At 31.8% G+C, this 18,087-nt stretch overlaps 1 protein-coding gene and 1 non-coding gene across 3 annotated transcripts; both read left to right on the top strand.

Moving 5' to 3' along the window:
* Nucleotides 1-11,122: 11,122 nt before the first annotated feature.
* TRNAN-GUU (transfer RNA asparagine (anticodon GUU)) lies at nucleotides 11,123-11,196 on the top strand. Its single transcript has one exon. It is a non-coding gene; the product is annotated as a tRNA-Asn (tRNA).
* Nucleotides 11,197-12,786: 1,590 nt separating this feature from the next.
* LOC104748843 (transcription factor HBI1) lies at nucleotides 12,787-14,888 on the top strand. Of its 2 annotated transcripts, none has more exons than XM_019236947.2 (6): nucleotides 12,787-13,547; nucleotides 13,628-13,846; nucleotides 13,931-14,065; nucleotides 14,157-14,228; nucleotides 14,314-14,445; nucleotides 14,544-14,888. In XM_019236947.2, the coding sequence occupies exons 1-6, from the start codon at nucleotides 13,146-13,148 to the stop codon at nucleotides 14,610-14,612; spliced, it is 1,029 nt and encodes a 342-aa protein (XP_019092492.2). In that variant the 5' UTR covers nucleotides 12,787-13,145; the 3' UTR covers nucleotides 14,613-14,888. The 2 variants fall into 2 exon arrangements, with proteins under 2 accessions (XP_019092492.2, XP_019092491.2); XM_019236946.2 differs by having other exon boundaries at nucleotides 14,308-14,445.
* The last annotated feature ends 3,199 nt before the right edge of the window (nucleotides 14,889-18,087 follow it).

Below are 18,087 nucleotides of genomic sequence, written 5' to 3'. Positions count from 1 at the left end.
ATAAGCCAGTTGGAAGAATATATACTTCGAAATGAGAGATTTTTAGAATGACCATTCTTTTAGCAACCACATAAAATTTTAGTGAACGGACAAAAGCTTTGATATGATGATCATGATCATTAGAGTCTAGTCCTTTAAAAGGACATAATAAAGGTTTTGTAGTTAAGTGGAATGAGATTCTCTTGACTATTGCTATAAGGAAATTAGGAGGCTTCCTTTTTCTTGCTAGTGTCCTAAAAGTTTACCAATAACTATTGGACCCTCCCTTACCCCTTTCAGCATTTTTGGATCTTATCATCATTAGTGTCGCGACTTAATCCCCTATCGTATCCGATACTATTCATAAAGCATGTGCTTGTTATAAGCATTTTGTTTAATAATATTTTTTTTAACATTTTCTCTTGTGTGATTTTGATTTAATATCTATAGGATTCCTATTTGCATTGTTTGATTAGCAGTTTAATTTTATGTCTTTTCTACGATGGACTGTGACACAAGAAGCGAATCTTGCCATTCTTGGTCCCAAGATCTTTGAGCCACTTCAGGTAATATTCTTTTTTCTTTCTTTTTATGAACTGTAAATATCAGCAAAAATGTGAGCTAGAACATAAAATGGTTTTACAAAAGAGCTTAGCCATGTTGAAATGAGACCTTAACCAGAAAAAACAAGGGATCATATGGGTGTTTATATATGAGTGAGTACGTAGTTTAACATATACGTCGTCCTATTTTTCCGATGATGGTTTATATATAGCTCTAGTAGGTTTAGGTAAATTGTTAAGCTTGTGTGATGGATGAAAAATAAAAATATTAACTAAGTTCATATTTGCACTGATAGATGTCTTTTCGATCTGATTGCAGCTCTAAGTCTTTATTCATCTCTCTTCCATCACCGGAGTGTGACAAAAAGAGAATCATGCCAATATTGGTCTCGAGATCATTGAGCAAGTTCAGGTAATCATACATTTACTGGTTTATATTGAGCATCTCTAGGAAAACAAAAAAAGGACCATGATTTTGTGAATATTAAACCCTATTTATGTCTGGTGCCTTTAGCTAGTAGCTGTACGTCAGAACATGATTCCAAATATTAGACAATAAGACAAAATCTCATACGACACACAGTACTAATTAAAGAAGATGTACTTTGGCATAATCAGAGGTTTTAGCCCTCAAAAACATTTTCATTCGTGGGTGCCACGGAATAACATTCTTTGACAATGATAGGTCCATTTATTATTATTATTTAAAAAAAAATTAAGATGATTTACTCACTAACCTAACCATTTTTTTTTTCTTTTTGTCCAGTCTCTTCTCTTCTAAAGCTTGTGTAAAAATCTCGCTGATCTCTTGGGATTTTGTTCTTGCATCGAGATTACTGACCTAGAGATGGGAAAAGCTAGCTAGCAGCAGCACATTTGTATAAAGAATATTCAGGTGTTCTTGTCTTCTTTTTAATCTTCACCTTTGAACATGGTTAGAGAATATATCGGACTAATTCTCCAAATCTTGGGATCTTATCTTCGAGAGATGTTCTGCGCCTTTCTTACGCTTCTTGTGCTTATTTGTTTAAAACATTTTTTCGATCCTCAGATTCTTCGACTACCGAGAGGGTGAGAAGTTATGGAACTTTCTTCGTACATAAAATTTGTATATAAGAAATGTGTTTACCTCTCTAACTTTGCGTGGTAGGTAGATTCCTCTACTTTCATGTTGTGTTTTATTTGTAGCCATTTTTTCAATCGTGTTGGTTATTTACTTATTATGAAAAAAATAAGTACAAATAATTACATTAGGAGAACAAACATGGACTGTATTTTTTCATAAATATTTTCTTGTACTCTTTTGTATGAGTTTGACCAATAATCGGATGAAACATTTAACAACAAAAAGAAAAGAAAAAAAGATGTCGAGACTTGCAAGTCAAGACTCGCAATGTTCGAATACTCTGATCTCCGTGACGCCTTTGAGGTCATCGGCTTGCTAAAACTAAAATCACTGTATTCAATGATCATCATCATCATCATCATCATCATCATCATCACTCATTCACTCTTATATTTAAGAGAAATATGTAGCACTTCTCATATATAAATATCGATTTTTTCCACTCTTACCAAATACAATCTAACGAAACTTCATTTAAAAACAATATTTTTTGATACGTAATTTGAGATTTTTTTTTTTTCGCCAACAGCTTACAAGATCAGCTCAAATGAGCCAATAATTTGAAATTTGTGTTTCTAAAACTTTCAAATATGACATAAGATTAAAAACTGAAAGTAATGAAAAATGTATATAAAAAAAAAATGTGTACAATTTTTTTCGAATAGAAGGTCAAAATTAATGGGTTATTATTAGTAAGAAAAATATTCATAATAAATAAAAACATATAAACAGACAAATTATTTGACGATAATCTAAAACCGTACGTCCTACAAGGCTACAATGCAGCCATGTTTCATCTTATAATCCAATATTTTAAGTGGGATTGAGAAATCATCGATATCATATGGAATAAACTTATATTAAAACAAAAAATCCTAAAAATACAAGAATCTCAGTCTTATGATCACGTTCAAACTAGCTGGTACAAACGACAAGAAAAATAGATGCTAGCATTCAAATGTTATTTACTTATTTTAGGACCAAAGAGAAACTTCTTACAATTCTGTTCAGAATGACATTTACTCCCACAAAAAAAATGGCTATAGCAAATAATATAAGAATACCCGAACACAAATGTATACGTTACGTACGTACCTCACTGGATCTAACACTTCGGATATAAGGTGCATAGTGGCGTAATAGTCGAAATCAAAGATTCTTCTTTTTGAGCTAAAATAGATCTTATATATATATACGGTCCAATTACATAAACAAAAATCATGTTTTTGATTACTTTGAAATGACAATGTAATACAGAGCATTTGAAAGAAAATAAACTATATGAAAAGATTATTTTGTTAATGAATGATTAATTTTCTCAATTATTTTCTCAATTAAATATTGTCATCCACCTAATTCACTCTTTAAATTTTGTATTGTGATCAACTTTTTACTATATCGAACTCGTCATGTGCCACTCGTACTGGCTATTGGTTGTTGCTGTTGACTCTGTTTATAGCCTTCATGGACCAAATTCGCTCTGATAAAGTAAAGTTTAATTTATTTTATTTGAACAGATTCCAATCTTTACATGATCCCTTTGAAAAGTTTTACATTCGATATTGTGAAGATGCTCCCTCGTACTCACATGCCCACGTAAATTATATAAACATTTAATTTCATATGGAAAAACAACAATTATTGTTTATATAAAAAAAAATGTTATTATTTTACGTTATCTCTAGTTTGAAATTCAAATCTTGATATATAGAGATTATCAAGACAGGTTAGAACATTTTAATTTATGATTTTAGTTTTCTTAGAAAAAAAACTCAAAAAAACAATTTTTTGTTCACTTTCCATACAATACTAATTAAAAATTTAAAATGTATTATGTATGCAAACTTTTTTTCTTTCAAATATCTATTTTACATATACAACATACTGATCATAATTATGATATACAACCTACTGGTTTTTGCTAGTATTATCATTGTGTCATTGGCCAACATAAAGTATGTAGAGTTTGGGTATTTGGATTTTCGATACCAAAATGAACTGTATTGAATTAGTAAAATTAGATCTTAGGCTTGACCAAAAATTATATCATGGGAAAAAATTCTGCATTATAATCTAACTTTATTTTTCCTGACTTAAAAAGCCCTAGGAATCAAACACATGTTCACTAGTGGTGGCACTATGGAACGAGTTGTGGAGTGTGGCAACAATAAGTTAATCAACTTTTCATGCAAAGGAACTTGCATTAGTTTATTGCCATATCTGGTCCAGAATCCCATTTATTCTAAACTTTTTTATGCTTTTTCTTTTAAAATATAATCTTATTCAATTTGTCTCGTAAGAGAATAAGAACACACGGATTCGTCCGGATAGAAGGGTATTTTATTTGGTGCCTATTTAAAGAAGTAAAAGTTGATATTGAAGTTTATAGCATCGCGTTTTATTTGGTGTTGCCAATCGTTTTAATTTTAACTTTTACTAAAATGAAGAAAAAATATTTCTTCCTGTTAGAATATTTAATCAAAAATTAAGAACATTTTTCAGTGGTAGATAGTAAAATTTAAATTTTTGGAAGTCTTTTCATGTGCTATTATAATCTTAAATCATTTTAAATATTCCAGTGTACACCCACAACAAAAAAATCACAATGTTTTTGTTGCAAACTAGATCGTCATTCCAACGGTGTATATATATTTGATTCTATACTCGCATGAGTTCGTTTTTTTTGATATAATTTTTTATTAGTGGCGGATGCATAAATTATTTTTATCGGGGTCATTCAAGATAAAACTGTAACTTTTGAGAAAGTACATGGGTTATAGAGAGTCATTTTGGGTGGACTTGCCAACTTTGCTGCCAATTCTTTAGTGTTCTCTTTGGCTAAAGACATATATAATTATTTAGCATTAATATTATTATTGAGTATGCGTCTGTGACGTCTGTCCCTGCTTGTACCATCTTGACCGCCACCATCTGTGGAATCCTAATCCCGTCCGAAGGTTTGAGGAACTTGTGACCATTTAGTTACTTCATTTCAATATTTTATTTTGTTGCATTTCTTATTAATTTTGACTAAAACCTAAGAACTGTTGTTATGTTTCCTTTAGCCACATGACGAGAAGTTGAGAACTAAGGTTGGATCAGAAAAGAATCTTTTATTGTAGCAAAGTTGAGTATTGTCTAGACTGGGCTTGACTTCATGTTTGCATTGGAGCCCAACATTGAAGCTTGTTTGTGTAGTCCTGTCCACAAGTTACTGCCTTTCGTTTTGATTGTTCATTGCCGTAGAATATTGTTGATACACTCTAAGGTATCACAAGTTACTATAATTTTTTAAAAATGTCCGCATATATGGATCATGTCGATTGTTTTAAGAAAATTAGAACACATCACACAGTGTTCAACTACACCTTGTGGTAGGATCCAAATATCTCTAAAGAAACAGCACAAGCTAGTATTTTTCACTATCTGTTAATTATACCGGTGAAATTGAAGATAAAGAGCAAATAACTAATCTAGTCAAGTCTCTTACTAGATTTTTTATAAAAACTGCCGAATAGAAACAATTGTCGACTACAAGAGAAAAAACGAATGCGAAGAGTTAAGCTTTTTTTTGTTCAAAGAATAAAAGATAAGCTATCATCATAAAATAAGCTATATTAACAAATTGTAAGTCTTGTTGTTTCCTTAGCTTCCTGACTCGTAGTAATTAGACCTTGTTTTGGTTGGTTGGTTTCCACTTGTTTTCTTTACTTTTGCTCTTCCTCTTCCTTGACTTGCACTAAACTTGGAACATAAGAGCTAGAACACACAATTGTGGTTCTAATTGTTGTCATATCCAAAAGCATACATGCGTGCGGTTTTTGTTGTGGTTTTGGTTTGGATCCATCTGGTTTGTCCTAAATATGGGTTCCAAACCACAAACCTAGCGGTGTGCTCCCTGGTCACGCATAACAATAAGCCATCACAGTAAAAGACTTTAGCTATCTCTACTTGTTTAAGAAAATTACCTATCTCCTTTATTGATGGCTCAACGAATTCGTCCTTGAGTATTCCATGAAGATTAAACTTCATTGAAAGATGCCTATAACAACCCATCATTATGAACCGTAGAAGCTGTTGCCTTGGTTCCATCCCTTGCAAGTGGATCTCACTGCTCCAAGAGAAGTTATGGGAACCCTAAACAGTATCTCCTCTAACAACTTCTGCGGAAGATCAGACATCATCGTCGTTAGAAATTAGGATTTATACTTTCAACAACTATCTTATTTCATTACAATATACTTATATAGCTCAAAAACTCTACTGAACTTTCCGCTATATACATCATAACCTGGGATGGGCCTGCTCATTTACATATCTTTATCACAGTGTGGGATTTCTAGCCCTTTAAAATCATAATTTTTGAGCAAGTGGTTTTTTTTTTTTTTCTCTCTTGCCTTTTCGACTAAAATAACTTTCAACTTTTTATTGTAAGAAAAAATCTGTTTGTGTATCAAACTTTTCAGTCGACATAGGAAACGACATTATTTTAAGCTTTTTGTCTTTGGCATCGATAGTTATCATGCCTCGTAATTTATGAAACAAAAGTATTTTAGTATGAAAAAAATCATTTTTGCATCTAATGTTACCAAGTCGTTTCAATTTGGTCAAACCAATTATACTGAAAAGTAATGAATGTATACGACATCGACATGTATTACTTGTAACAGTAACTAGCTAACTATTTTACAATGGAAACTCATAATAATTCAAATCCAAAGAAAAAAAAGTTCATTGTGCAGTGACCATCTATAGTAGTTAAATTATACATAGGTAAAAGAATGTTTTGAAATTTGGAAGTGGGTAAAGTTAAAAACTTTGATATATATTATTATTTTAGTGAATAGAGAGGGACATAAGAATATGAGTGGGTAATGGTATAGGAACACTCTCTGATCAAAAGCAATGGTCTCCTACCTTCCAATCACTTATCTTCAAACCCATTGTTTTTTCTTTATATTTTATTTTGTTGCATTTCTTATAGTTAGAGAGTTCTTCACACGCATTGTAGAGTATTGACTAGACTTGGCTTGACTTCATGTTTTGTTTGCATTGGATGTATGGCCCAACATCGAAGCTTGTTTATGTAGTCCGCAGTTACTTCTTTTGTTTTGATTCTCGATGCCGTTGAATGTCGATACACTTTACGGTATTACTATGAGTACTATAACTTTTTATTGTGTTTATTAATGACATTGTGTCGATTTTTATTAAAAATTCGAACATATCACTTTTTTTTTTTGAATCTAATGTTAAATTATATTCAAAAAAAAATGTATACTGTTTTACAATTTGTGCAAGGGTATTAAAATATAACTAGCTGAAACCATTAAAAAAAATTTAAGCAACCCCTCCTACATCTGCAGTCGAGCTTGTAGCCATTGTTGAAAAGCTTCGTCATAACACCGGTCGCCCAACAGACTTATAGCAAGGAGCTGGTCCTTAACTTGCCGATCAATCCAATCAATTAGTACGGCTGCTGTCTTAGGTGTGTCCCCATGACGCCTCCCATTTCGTTCTCTCCAAATTGTGTAAACCACACAGCTTGAAAGAGATAGCGAAGGAGAAACCCCTCCACCAAACTGAGCTGAGAGTTCGCTAAGTAGTCGAGGAGGGTAGACCAATGCGTTGTGTACCGTGTTTGCATCAACCCCTTTGCGAGAGCCTCCCATACCCGAGAGACAAAATCACAAGCAAAGAATAGATGATCCCGGGTTTCTAGAACTTTTGACAAAACACACAAGTACCTGCCGCACCCCCATTCCACGCGACCATGCAGGCACCCGTGGCGAGCCTATCTAATGCAGCCAACCACACACAAAATGAGAACTTAGGCGTCACATGACGAAACCAAACACCCCTGTGCCATGACACCGTGCTAGAGGTTACCCGTATATGATAAGCTCCAAATCAAGCTCAAAAGAAATAACACAAGAGTTTTTCTTTTTGCTAAATGAAATAAAACAACAGTTATCAAATTAAAGTGATCAAAATCTGTTAATTATGACGATCATGAAATTAAAGTTAATGGCAGAAGAGCTAACTTCTAGCCATGTCTCTGACTAGCTAAAAGTAAAACTGACGGGTTAATAAAATAGAAACAAATTATTGACTACTCTTGTTTAAAGGATAAATTAAAGGACAATGCAAAAAGAAAAGGGGAAAAAAAAAAGAAGCTATGTTTATAAATTGCAAGTCTCGTTGTTTCCTTCTTGACTCGTAGTGTTTAAGACCTTGTTGTTGTTGGTTCGGTTCCACTTCTTCGCTTTCCTATTGCTCTTGCTCTTCCTTGATTTGCACTAAACTTGGAACATAAGAGCTAGTGGACACAATTGGGAGATCAAATGCTTCAACTTCTTTAAGATCCACTTTCAAGCATATTTTCTCTCCAATGATGTAAGCATTGTAGCTTTGAGAACCATCAACTAGATAAAAAATCACAGCAAGTTTCTTCTCTTCATCAATGATAAAACTGTCACAATCTTGATTAAACAGATAACCAAATTTAGTGAGTGGTTCTATCTCAAACGTTAAGAAGGGAACCCACGATACTATGTTGGGTTCAATCTTAGTTGTAATCCAAATCTCTGTCACATATTTATCATAGCACTGATATAATGCCGAGAGTTTCTCTTTTTAAGGCAATAGAAAATTCCAATACCACAATAAGTATTATAATCCTGAAAAGACAGACGAAGAAGCTTCCCAAATCTCTCTGCTGTAAAATCAAAATAGATTAAGGAATAAGGGGTTCGAAATGAATCATGCCCTTTAATTTTATTCTTTCTTTATCCAAAAGTATGCATTTCCATTTACAGATGCGCATCGTAGACGGTAATACCTCTTTATTTCCCAGTTGGGGATGACATCAAAAACCCTCCATGAATTAAACTATCTTGTAGTTATTGTTGTTGTCGTATCCGAAAGCATATTTGCATTTGTCTCTTGTTGTGGTTTTGGGTTGGATCCATATGGTTTTTTCTAAATACGGGTTCCAAACCAAAAGCCTAGTATTGCCCTCGGTCACGCATAACAATAAGCCATCACAATAATAGACATGATGAAACTCTACTTATTTTGTTTCAATGACTATGTAATATCGCCTCTACCAAATCCTGCGAAAGATCAGACATCATCGTCATTAGAAATTAGGGTTTTAACTTTCAATAACTATGTTATTTTGTTTCAATGACTATGTAAGTCTATAACTGATTACTGAGCTTTACGCCTATATAATCATAACCTGAGATGGGCCTTTTTGCTCTTTTACTTATCTTTGTCACGGTGTGGACTTTTAAGCCTTTTTAAACGTCATGATTTTTCTCTGAATGTTTTTTTTGTTTTTTTGGTTTTCTGTTAAATATTCGTAAATAAATTAGAAAAACTATATAACCGAAAAAAATAACTTAATATTGTTAGAAAAATACATCTTAGATGTGAGAACTTTAAGAAGCTTTTAAAAAGGTATATATTGACTCGTAACTATATATATATATCTATTATATAATAGTATGAAAAATCATTGTTAGTTTGTTACAGCCAATGTTATAAAGTCTATTCAATTTGGTCCAACCAATTATACTGAAATTAATGACTGTATCCTCTTTTTTATAAAAGAGAAGTACATGACTTATTTTTGGTAGACCATATAATAGTTATATAAGTCATTAATTGGTTATAGAATTGACATATTAATAATTTAAGTATAACATTTGATAATATTTTGATATTTGCTGGTCTACTTTGATTATTGTTAGATCTTATATCGCTTATTTATTCAATTATTCATAATTAATTATTAATAATAGCAATAGCAATGAATCCACTTTAAACCTAATCGGAAATAATAATAGCATTTGAAGGAATAAAAGATGATATACACAAATGAAACAAAATATTTTAACTCGAGAAATCTTCCAAGTTCGGTAACCTTAAACATAAAACTGTGATTTTTGTTAAACTAAACAATATTTCGATCTTACCTAACAATATATATCCTACTTCTATATATCTTACTTCTATATATTGTTTAAGGAAATTTAACAAATTTAAATATCTCCCGACTTAAATAGGATTAACTCTAGAGATCCCTTTGACGGTCAAATATATTCAAAATTAAAAATACCACTTACACATAGTCTACACAACTTTTTATAATAGATATATGAGTCCAGTCAGTACATATTTTTTTTAGGCTATATAATAGATATATGAGTCATTAATTGGTTATAAAATTAAAACATCAATCATTTTAGTTGTATTTAAGTGTATTATTTGTATAATTTACCTTTGCGGGTTTGCTTGATAATCAAGATTCAAGATCGAGATTTATAGGGTTCGCTTGATAATCGAGATTTATAGGGTCCGCTTGGTAATCAAGATTTTTTTTTTCAACCATTGGGTCACAACTGGCCGGCCCATTAGCCAAATTCCTATATTCGTAGGAGCCGGGACTCGATCCCGGGTGTGATAGTGCCTTCTACAAATGGACTTACCTCCTGCCACTGCACTAAGGTCACTTCACTGGTAATCAAAATTTATAGGGTTTACATTTTGCCATTTTAATAAATATCATATCTAAAAGTTATTATTTGTAATATCATAATTTAAAGTTATATGTACTTCTTTCCTCAGAAACAAATGCATATCTTATTTATATATTCTATTATTATTCACCAATTAAAATGTAGTTAGTTTTATGATAAAATAAGATAAACTTATAATTCGGTTTAAATGTAAAATATCAAGATTATATGATGATATTGTTTAATGTTAAAAAATATATCAAATAAAAATATTTAAATTTGTTGTATAAAATAAAATTTAACCCGTGCTATAGCACGGGTACTAATCTAGTACGATAAGTATTACTATTACCAGTAACTAGCTAACTATATTACAATTTATAGAAAAACTCATAAGGTTGACCAAAAAAAAAAAAAAAAACTCATAAGAACTCAAATTAAATCCGAAAAATTAAAGAATAAAAATGATCATTGTTCATCGACCATCTATAGATTTAAACTATATATAGTAATAGAATTAAGAATGTTTTGAAATTTGGAAGTGGGTAAAATTAAAAAATATGTATATATTATTACTACAGTGAATAGAGAGGGACATAAGAATATGAGTGGGTATAGGAACAAACACTCTGATCAAAAGCAATGGTCTCCTACCTTCCAATCACTTATCTTCAAATCCATTGTTTTTTCATTATATTTTTTTAATATATTTGTATGTCCCTTTTAAATTATTAACATGTCATGTTATAGATTGATTTCTAAAATATTCAATGGTTGGTGGTATACTGTTCTTTGTTGTCTTGCTGTATTATCTACTCTTGGATTTTTTTTCTTTTATGGATACTCCAAGATGATAAGATCTTTTGTGTGATCTTATGTCTTTATTTAGATATATGTTTTATAAATGTTTTATTATTATTGAACAATTAGCTGGAGTAGCTCAGTTGGTTAGAGCGTGTGGGTGTTAACCACAAGGTCAGAGGTTCGACCCTTCTCTCTAGCGTCTTTTTGCAAGATTTTTTTATTTTTGTATGAAACTTTTTTCTTTGTGTTTTCAAATTTTTACTTAGCAGTATTCATTTTGTGGACTTAGACATGGATGGTGATATGAATACAGTACAAATTATAGAGTTAGATTACATGTTATGGTGCAAATCCAAAAAAAAGTTTGAATATAAACAAAACCACGTATGAGTTATGGACTGATCAGTGATCCCATTGTAACATAGAAAACAAAAAAATATATATATCACGTTTTTAACTATTTTCACTTAACGCAAATTATAAATTTAAGTAAGATCCAAAATTAGTCAGGTTCAAGTTTTTTTAAAACATATAGTTCTAATTTATTTTCTATTAACATTATAAGGAAATAAGTAGACAACACTCACAACAGTGCAACTAAAAGTATAAAATTAGTAAATAAATTAGTTCAAATTAAACATCATATGTAAGTAGGTTACGCGGTCAGACGTTTTTTAAAAATAAGTTTTGTTACATCGATTCAGTGTGGTTTGTTTGGATTCACTTTGTGAGTTTTAAGTTTCTTTGAAACAATCATTTTTTCTATATTTTAGTTTGGTCTAAATTCAATTAATCTGACTAACTTATATTCTACCATCCAACCCCAAAATAATTCCATATGTCATCATATAAGCTCCTCTCACAAACTTGAAAGGGCAAGAAAAGAAGAAAATAAGAAAACATAACACATACACACACACAAGAAGGGATAAAGAACCTCTAAATTTAGTGTTCATAAGGACATGCCCACATGGTGTGGGTTATGTTACTTAGACCCCACTCCTTGCTCCTCTCACCTTCTTTGCTCCCAACCTTTACTTTTATCAATTTATGTCCCTCTCTCCCTTAGATACCGAATCTTTACTACTATTTTTTATGCAATTTGTTCTTGAGCCTCTATTTTTTCTCGTAGTCATAGTCAAGTGTCTCAAACGCTCGCTGGACCCGATTTATCCACCAACGCTAACGTTTAAGCTATCTAACTGTCCTTTGTGATGATCACATATCTACTACACTTCGACCATTTTCGTAATACTATCATATATGGGATACTTGTTAAAAATGCTACTTTTTGAAAAAATATTTTGGATATACCATTTTTCGAAAAGTTTACGGATTTTACCACTTTTGAGAAGGAAAAAAATACGTATTTTTAGTTTTTTTCAAAATACAATACGTACTTAATACCAAATACTAAACCCTAAGAACAAATAGAACCGACTAAACCCAAACATAACAAATAAAACACATGTTTAATCAAATTTTTGTAATCTTAAAAGTGGTAAAATCCACAAACTATTCAAAAAGTGGTAAAATCTACAATAACCACTCCAAAAAATGGTTTTCTCATAATTGATTCATCATATATTTGCTACACGAATTTCATTTTGCAACATTAGGTCTCCCAAATCCGTTACTATTTTTCTAGATAAGAAAAACAAAACTATTGTGACTGATTGCTACATATGTTTCAAGGGTACGTATGAAAAAGTTGTGGCGTATAAAAAACGTGTGGTACCATTTTGTATTGGTAAGTATTTATTTCTGGAGGTAAGAGATAACATATATTATGATACCAAAAAATATAATTTATACATTTAAAAAGGAAAATAGAAAACATAAGAAGTAGGGGACCTTATGTGTGTGGGTCAATGTTGTTTTCTATTTAAAGCTAAGAAGAATGATATCAATGGATTAGTTTCTCCCACCTCTTTCATCTTTTCTAAGCAACCACTCAAAGCAACAATTATACATAACCTAAATCTCTTCTTCTTCATACATTTATAGCAAATCCTCTTTTGCTTTTAAACCCACCAAAAAAAAACTCAGCTTTTCTCTTCCCCTTCTCTATTCTATTTGTACTTTTGGTCTCACTTTAAAAGATCATATATTAAAATAGAAGTTGAAATATTAATTCAGAGAAACAATATGTTGGAAGGTCTTGTCTCTCAAGAAAGCTTGTCCTTGAACTCCATGGACATGTCTGTACTTGAAAGGCTTAAATGGGTGCAACAGCAACAACAACAACTACAACAACTTGTGTCACAGAGCAGTAATAATTCACCTGAACTTCTTCATCAGATACTTCAGTTCCATGGAAGCAACAATGATGAGTTGTTACAGGGTAGTTACAGCCAATTTCAAATGATTGGATCTGGTTTTGGACCAAACTATAACATGGGTTATGGTCCTCAACATGAAGCTATGGATGGCTGCATTTCAAGAACAAGCAGCTGCCAGATGGAACCAGTGGATACAATGGAAGGATTGTTGAAGAATGGTACTGAAGAAGACAGACCCATTTCCTTGAAGAACAAGAGAAAACAAGAGGTATGTAAGATCAAATTTTGGGTAATTGAAGTTATGTTCTGAGACATGGGGTTTGACATATATTTTTAATAATGTCTCAGGTTAAGACAAGGGAAGAGGAAAAGACAGAGAAGAAGATCAAAGTAGAGGCTGATACAGAGTCAAGCATGAAAGGAAAATCAAACATGAGAAACAGAGAAGCATCTTCAGAGACTTCAAAGGAGACATTGAAGGGAGTTTCAGAAATTCCGAAATTAGATTATATACACGTGAGAGCTCGACGAGGGCAAGCCACTGACAGACACAGCTTGGCAGAAAGGGTAATAAATAGTGTTTTAGAGAAGTTTCTTGTGTTACAAGAAGAAAGATATATCTAGGGTTTCTGATTGGATTTGGATTTGCAGGCAAGAAGAGAAAAAATCAGTAAGAAGATGAAATATCTGCAAGATATTGTGCCTGGATGCAACAAGGTCACTGGAAAAGCTGGTATGCTTGATGAGATCATCAATTATGTTCAATGTCTTCAGAGACAAGTCGAGGTAAGTAATAAAACCATGATTTTCTCTGTTACTTCATTTCACTACTAACCAAAGAGAATAAGTCTAATTCTTCACGGGACAAACTTTGCAGTTCTTGTCGATGAAACTCGCTGTCTTGAACCCAGAACTCGAGCTTGCCGTGGAAGACGTATCTGTTAAGCAGGTAAAGACACACTCTCTAGACCCTCAAGATCAAATTGCTATTATTACTCAAGAACTTATCATCATAAATGTAATTTCAGTTTCAGGCTTACTTCACAAATGTTGTTGGTTCATCAAAGCACTCCATAATGGTTGATGTGCCATTGTTTCCGTTAGACCAGCAAGGCTCTCTAGATTTATCTGCAATAAACCCGAACCAAACGACATCTATTGAAGCTGTAAGCACAACTATACATGAAACTAAAAAACTTGTCTGATAATTCTGAGTTCTTGTTCCTTGTCTAGGAAGTAACCCTGTCTTGTCTCTGTGTTTCAGCCATCTGCAAGCTGGGAATCTCAGTCACAGAGTCTCTACAACACATCTAGCCTTGGGTTTCAGTATTAGGAAAGATTCTTTGGGAGAAAAAAAAGTCCAGCTATCACATTATCTTTGTTTTCTGATATTTAAACCAGAAGAACTGGAGATATAGCAATCCAATGGTCTTGTTACCATCAATCTTTGTGTATAACTATATAATATATAGAGAGATAGATAAATATGTTTTTATAGGACTTATAGATATGTCATATGTGTAGAAGAAAGAGAAAAAAACTCTTGTGGTGATTACATTTCTTGTTTTTGTTTTTGGATATATAAAATATCTAAGAAAATTATAAATCATTTTATTGCTTCTATTTTTTTCTGCAACTTGTAAAAGTTCCGATCTTTCTAAGATTCCATTGTCAACGACATGTATCCATCAATATGTTCGCATTTGAAGGTTATGGGTATAGAGAGTTATTAGGTCTAGGCTTGGGATGGCCAAGTTCATCAATAATGTCGATTTTATCTCCAAATACAATTTTATTTATTGGATATAAATAATGTTTTAGCTAATTTACTGTAAAACTAATTAATTTGGATCGTAAGAAAAAAAATTTAAGCTTAAAAACATGCAAATTTTTATTATTTTTATATATGATTGTACTGAGAGTTTTTTTCTATAAAAAATCACAAACGAACAACTTCAACTAGAAAAATTGTTTTGTATAGTTACTAAAATTTTTGTAGGTATTATTTATTTTTCGTAACAAGAAAATATTTGTTACAGTTTTGTGATAAATTAAATTAATAACTTTTTTGTCGTCACTAATTTTTTTTTCATAACTAATTATCACAAAATGCTATAATTTAGATACTAATAATATGTTGCAAATTGCTACTATTTGTGACATTTTCCTGTAGCTATTTGTTACATAATACGTCTGAAATACGAGTAATAATTAGCTTCAAAAAGCCACTATTTTCCTAGTGTTTACATCGGGATATTACTTCCGAATGCAAATATTGGTTTTAAAAATGAATAACATCAAGATGCTGAATATGGCTGTCGAATCCGAATGATGACTCTCAATGCATATTTCACATTTGGATGAACAAAAAAAAGAAAAGAAAAAAAGAATGGAAACTGACAGTTTAAAAATTCCTGAGGGATTATTTATATATTCGAAGTAGGATTGTTGTAAATGACAAACGTCATAAAATGTGAAATATTTTCACAAGCTAATATTTTTTCTTATGATCATACTTTGCAGTAAGATAACTAAAATATAATTGTATACTGTACGAACTAATTTTCAATTTTAGCTTATGATGATATAAATGATCAAATTAAACTGTTGGTTAAATTGAAAATAACTTTTTTGGATAGTTATTTAGCGTCAAAATTACTTTTACTAAGTTAAATGCTAAAATAATAATTATCATAATAGTAAAATAATAAAAATATAGAATTTTCAGTGTTATCATCAAAACATGATTTGCAATTCAGGTCTAAAATAAGATATAATTTTAATTCAAAGAATAATATTGTCTGCTTTTTTTTAAATAATTAAAAAATTTTAAATCTATATCATCTTATGCGGAATCAAGAGCATTTTAGATGTAACTATTTCGTTCAAACTTTAGTTTTCGTTACAATATTCCACATATATAATGTGTTATCCGGATGCGCCTATGGATAATTTGAGAAAGCGAACAACATTCATTCATACATCTATATGATGGAGAAACGAAAAAAACCCTTAAATTTTCAGCTTACTATTCTCTTTTCCAACTTGATCAATGTACTACAAATCTATTACTATACTGCTATAGGGATCAATACAATAAAAACACAATGTTTCTTTCCAGAGCTTGACACATCAGCTTCTGTATTGAAGCAGAGACTGACACATCATTTAAAATGAATATCCAATAAGATTAAAACAATTAATGCACATCAGATTTTTTTGTCCTACGTGGACAGAACCAAAAAGAGGAATGGTCGATTTCTTTCCCTTCTTCCTCGTCGTTTACCCGATGGTCTGACTGTGCGTTTAATCATGAATTATTTCTTTGTTGCCGTTTATACCATGTCCCAACTGTGCTTGTGCGTTTAATCAATCAATGGTCTGTATGTTCTTTTTTCTCGCCGTCTATATAATGGTCTTCGTGATTGGTTGGAATTAGGGGTTTATTCGATTTGATTGATCTGATTACGACTCTAGGGTTAGGCGATGAAGGATGCATCTTCACATATCTGATTACAACTCTAGGGTTGGGCGATGAAGGATGCATCTTCACATATCACATGAGAAGCATTATGAATTCGAGGAGTAATGAGTTTATGAATTCGAGGAGTAATGAGTTTATTAATTCGATTTAAGTTGCAGCTCATCTGATCAGCTCTTACAGATCTATCTTCCACCGCCACCGCTTCCTCCGCTAAAATGGTTTGTATATTTATTTTACCGCTAAGCTTGTTCGATCAAAGGTAAGCAGATAGTTAATTTAAGTAATTTTGTTTTGTTGAGTTTGATCCTTTGTACGACTATCTCAAGAATTTGAGTGCCGGTTCGACTAAAATTGTCGTAACAAGTAAGAATCATGCATTTGAAAAGTGTGGCCTGTTGATTGCTGAGCTTACTATGTTACGTCTACTATGCAGCTTTCGATGAAATCCCCTTCTTATCCATAAGGCACACTATTACAAATCTGATTTGAAATCAATATGTGAGATAGTGCATGCAACAAAGAAGTTCAACATGATTTTACAACATCAAAATTGATCTTTCATTCCAACATACGTGAGAAAGAGATAGTTTATATTAATAATAGTTTACAATATTGTTAATCGTTCTTTATATTGTGCAATCCAAGTTGCTCTCTTTATTTACTTTTGTTAATGTGTATGTGGATAGGTAATGTGTGTAGACTGTAGAACATAATTTGTATTGGATTTTCTGTATAATCTGAGTATGCACAATTCAACGAACTGAGTGTTCTCTGTTTTGTGTGTCAATTACCCATTTGTTGAGTTAAATCTTGTAATCATCTTTTTTGCTTGTTCTTTGAAGCGAGGAAGAAAAATATATCACCAATTCTGTGGTCAACAAGGTATTACTCAATTTCTGATGATGAATCTTTGTTTTTATTGTTCTATATTTTAAGGTTGATTACTTTTTTACATTGATTTGTGCATAGGTGAAAGAGGACACTCGGAGAGTTTTCATTTCCAAGGGAGAGCATGATGGTAAGGATGAAACTAAACTTCAGGATCCCTTGATCAAGAAGAGAGTAGAAGAGGAATGAGAGCTTAGATATTTGATTGTATGATCTAAGCTCAGTTTTTCAATCTTTGTATTATTTTCAAGTGAGGAGATGATTGGTGAAATGTTTGCTCTGTTTATGTTCCGGGGAAATTTTCATGTTTCAGTTTGACCTCTTGTTACTTCCTCATGATCTGAAGTTTGATGCATTTGGTGTTTTAACAAGTCATTGTTGTAGTTGGGTGATAGTGTTTTTTCTGGATTATCTTTTGTAGGTAATTCACATGGAC

Source organism: Camelina sativa, chromosome 15 (genome assembly GCF_030686135.1).
Source record: "Camelina sativa cultivar CO46 ecotype springtype chromosome 15, ASM3068613v1".
NCBI classification, from domain to species: domain Eukaryota; kingdom Viridiplantae; phylum Streptophyta; class Magnoliopsida; order Brassicales; family Brassicaceae; genus Camelina; species Camelina sativa.
This window is presented reverse-complemented; position numbering and strand designations above follow the sequence as displayed.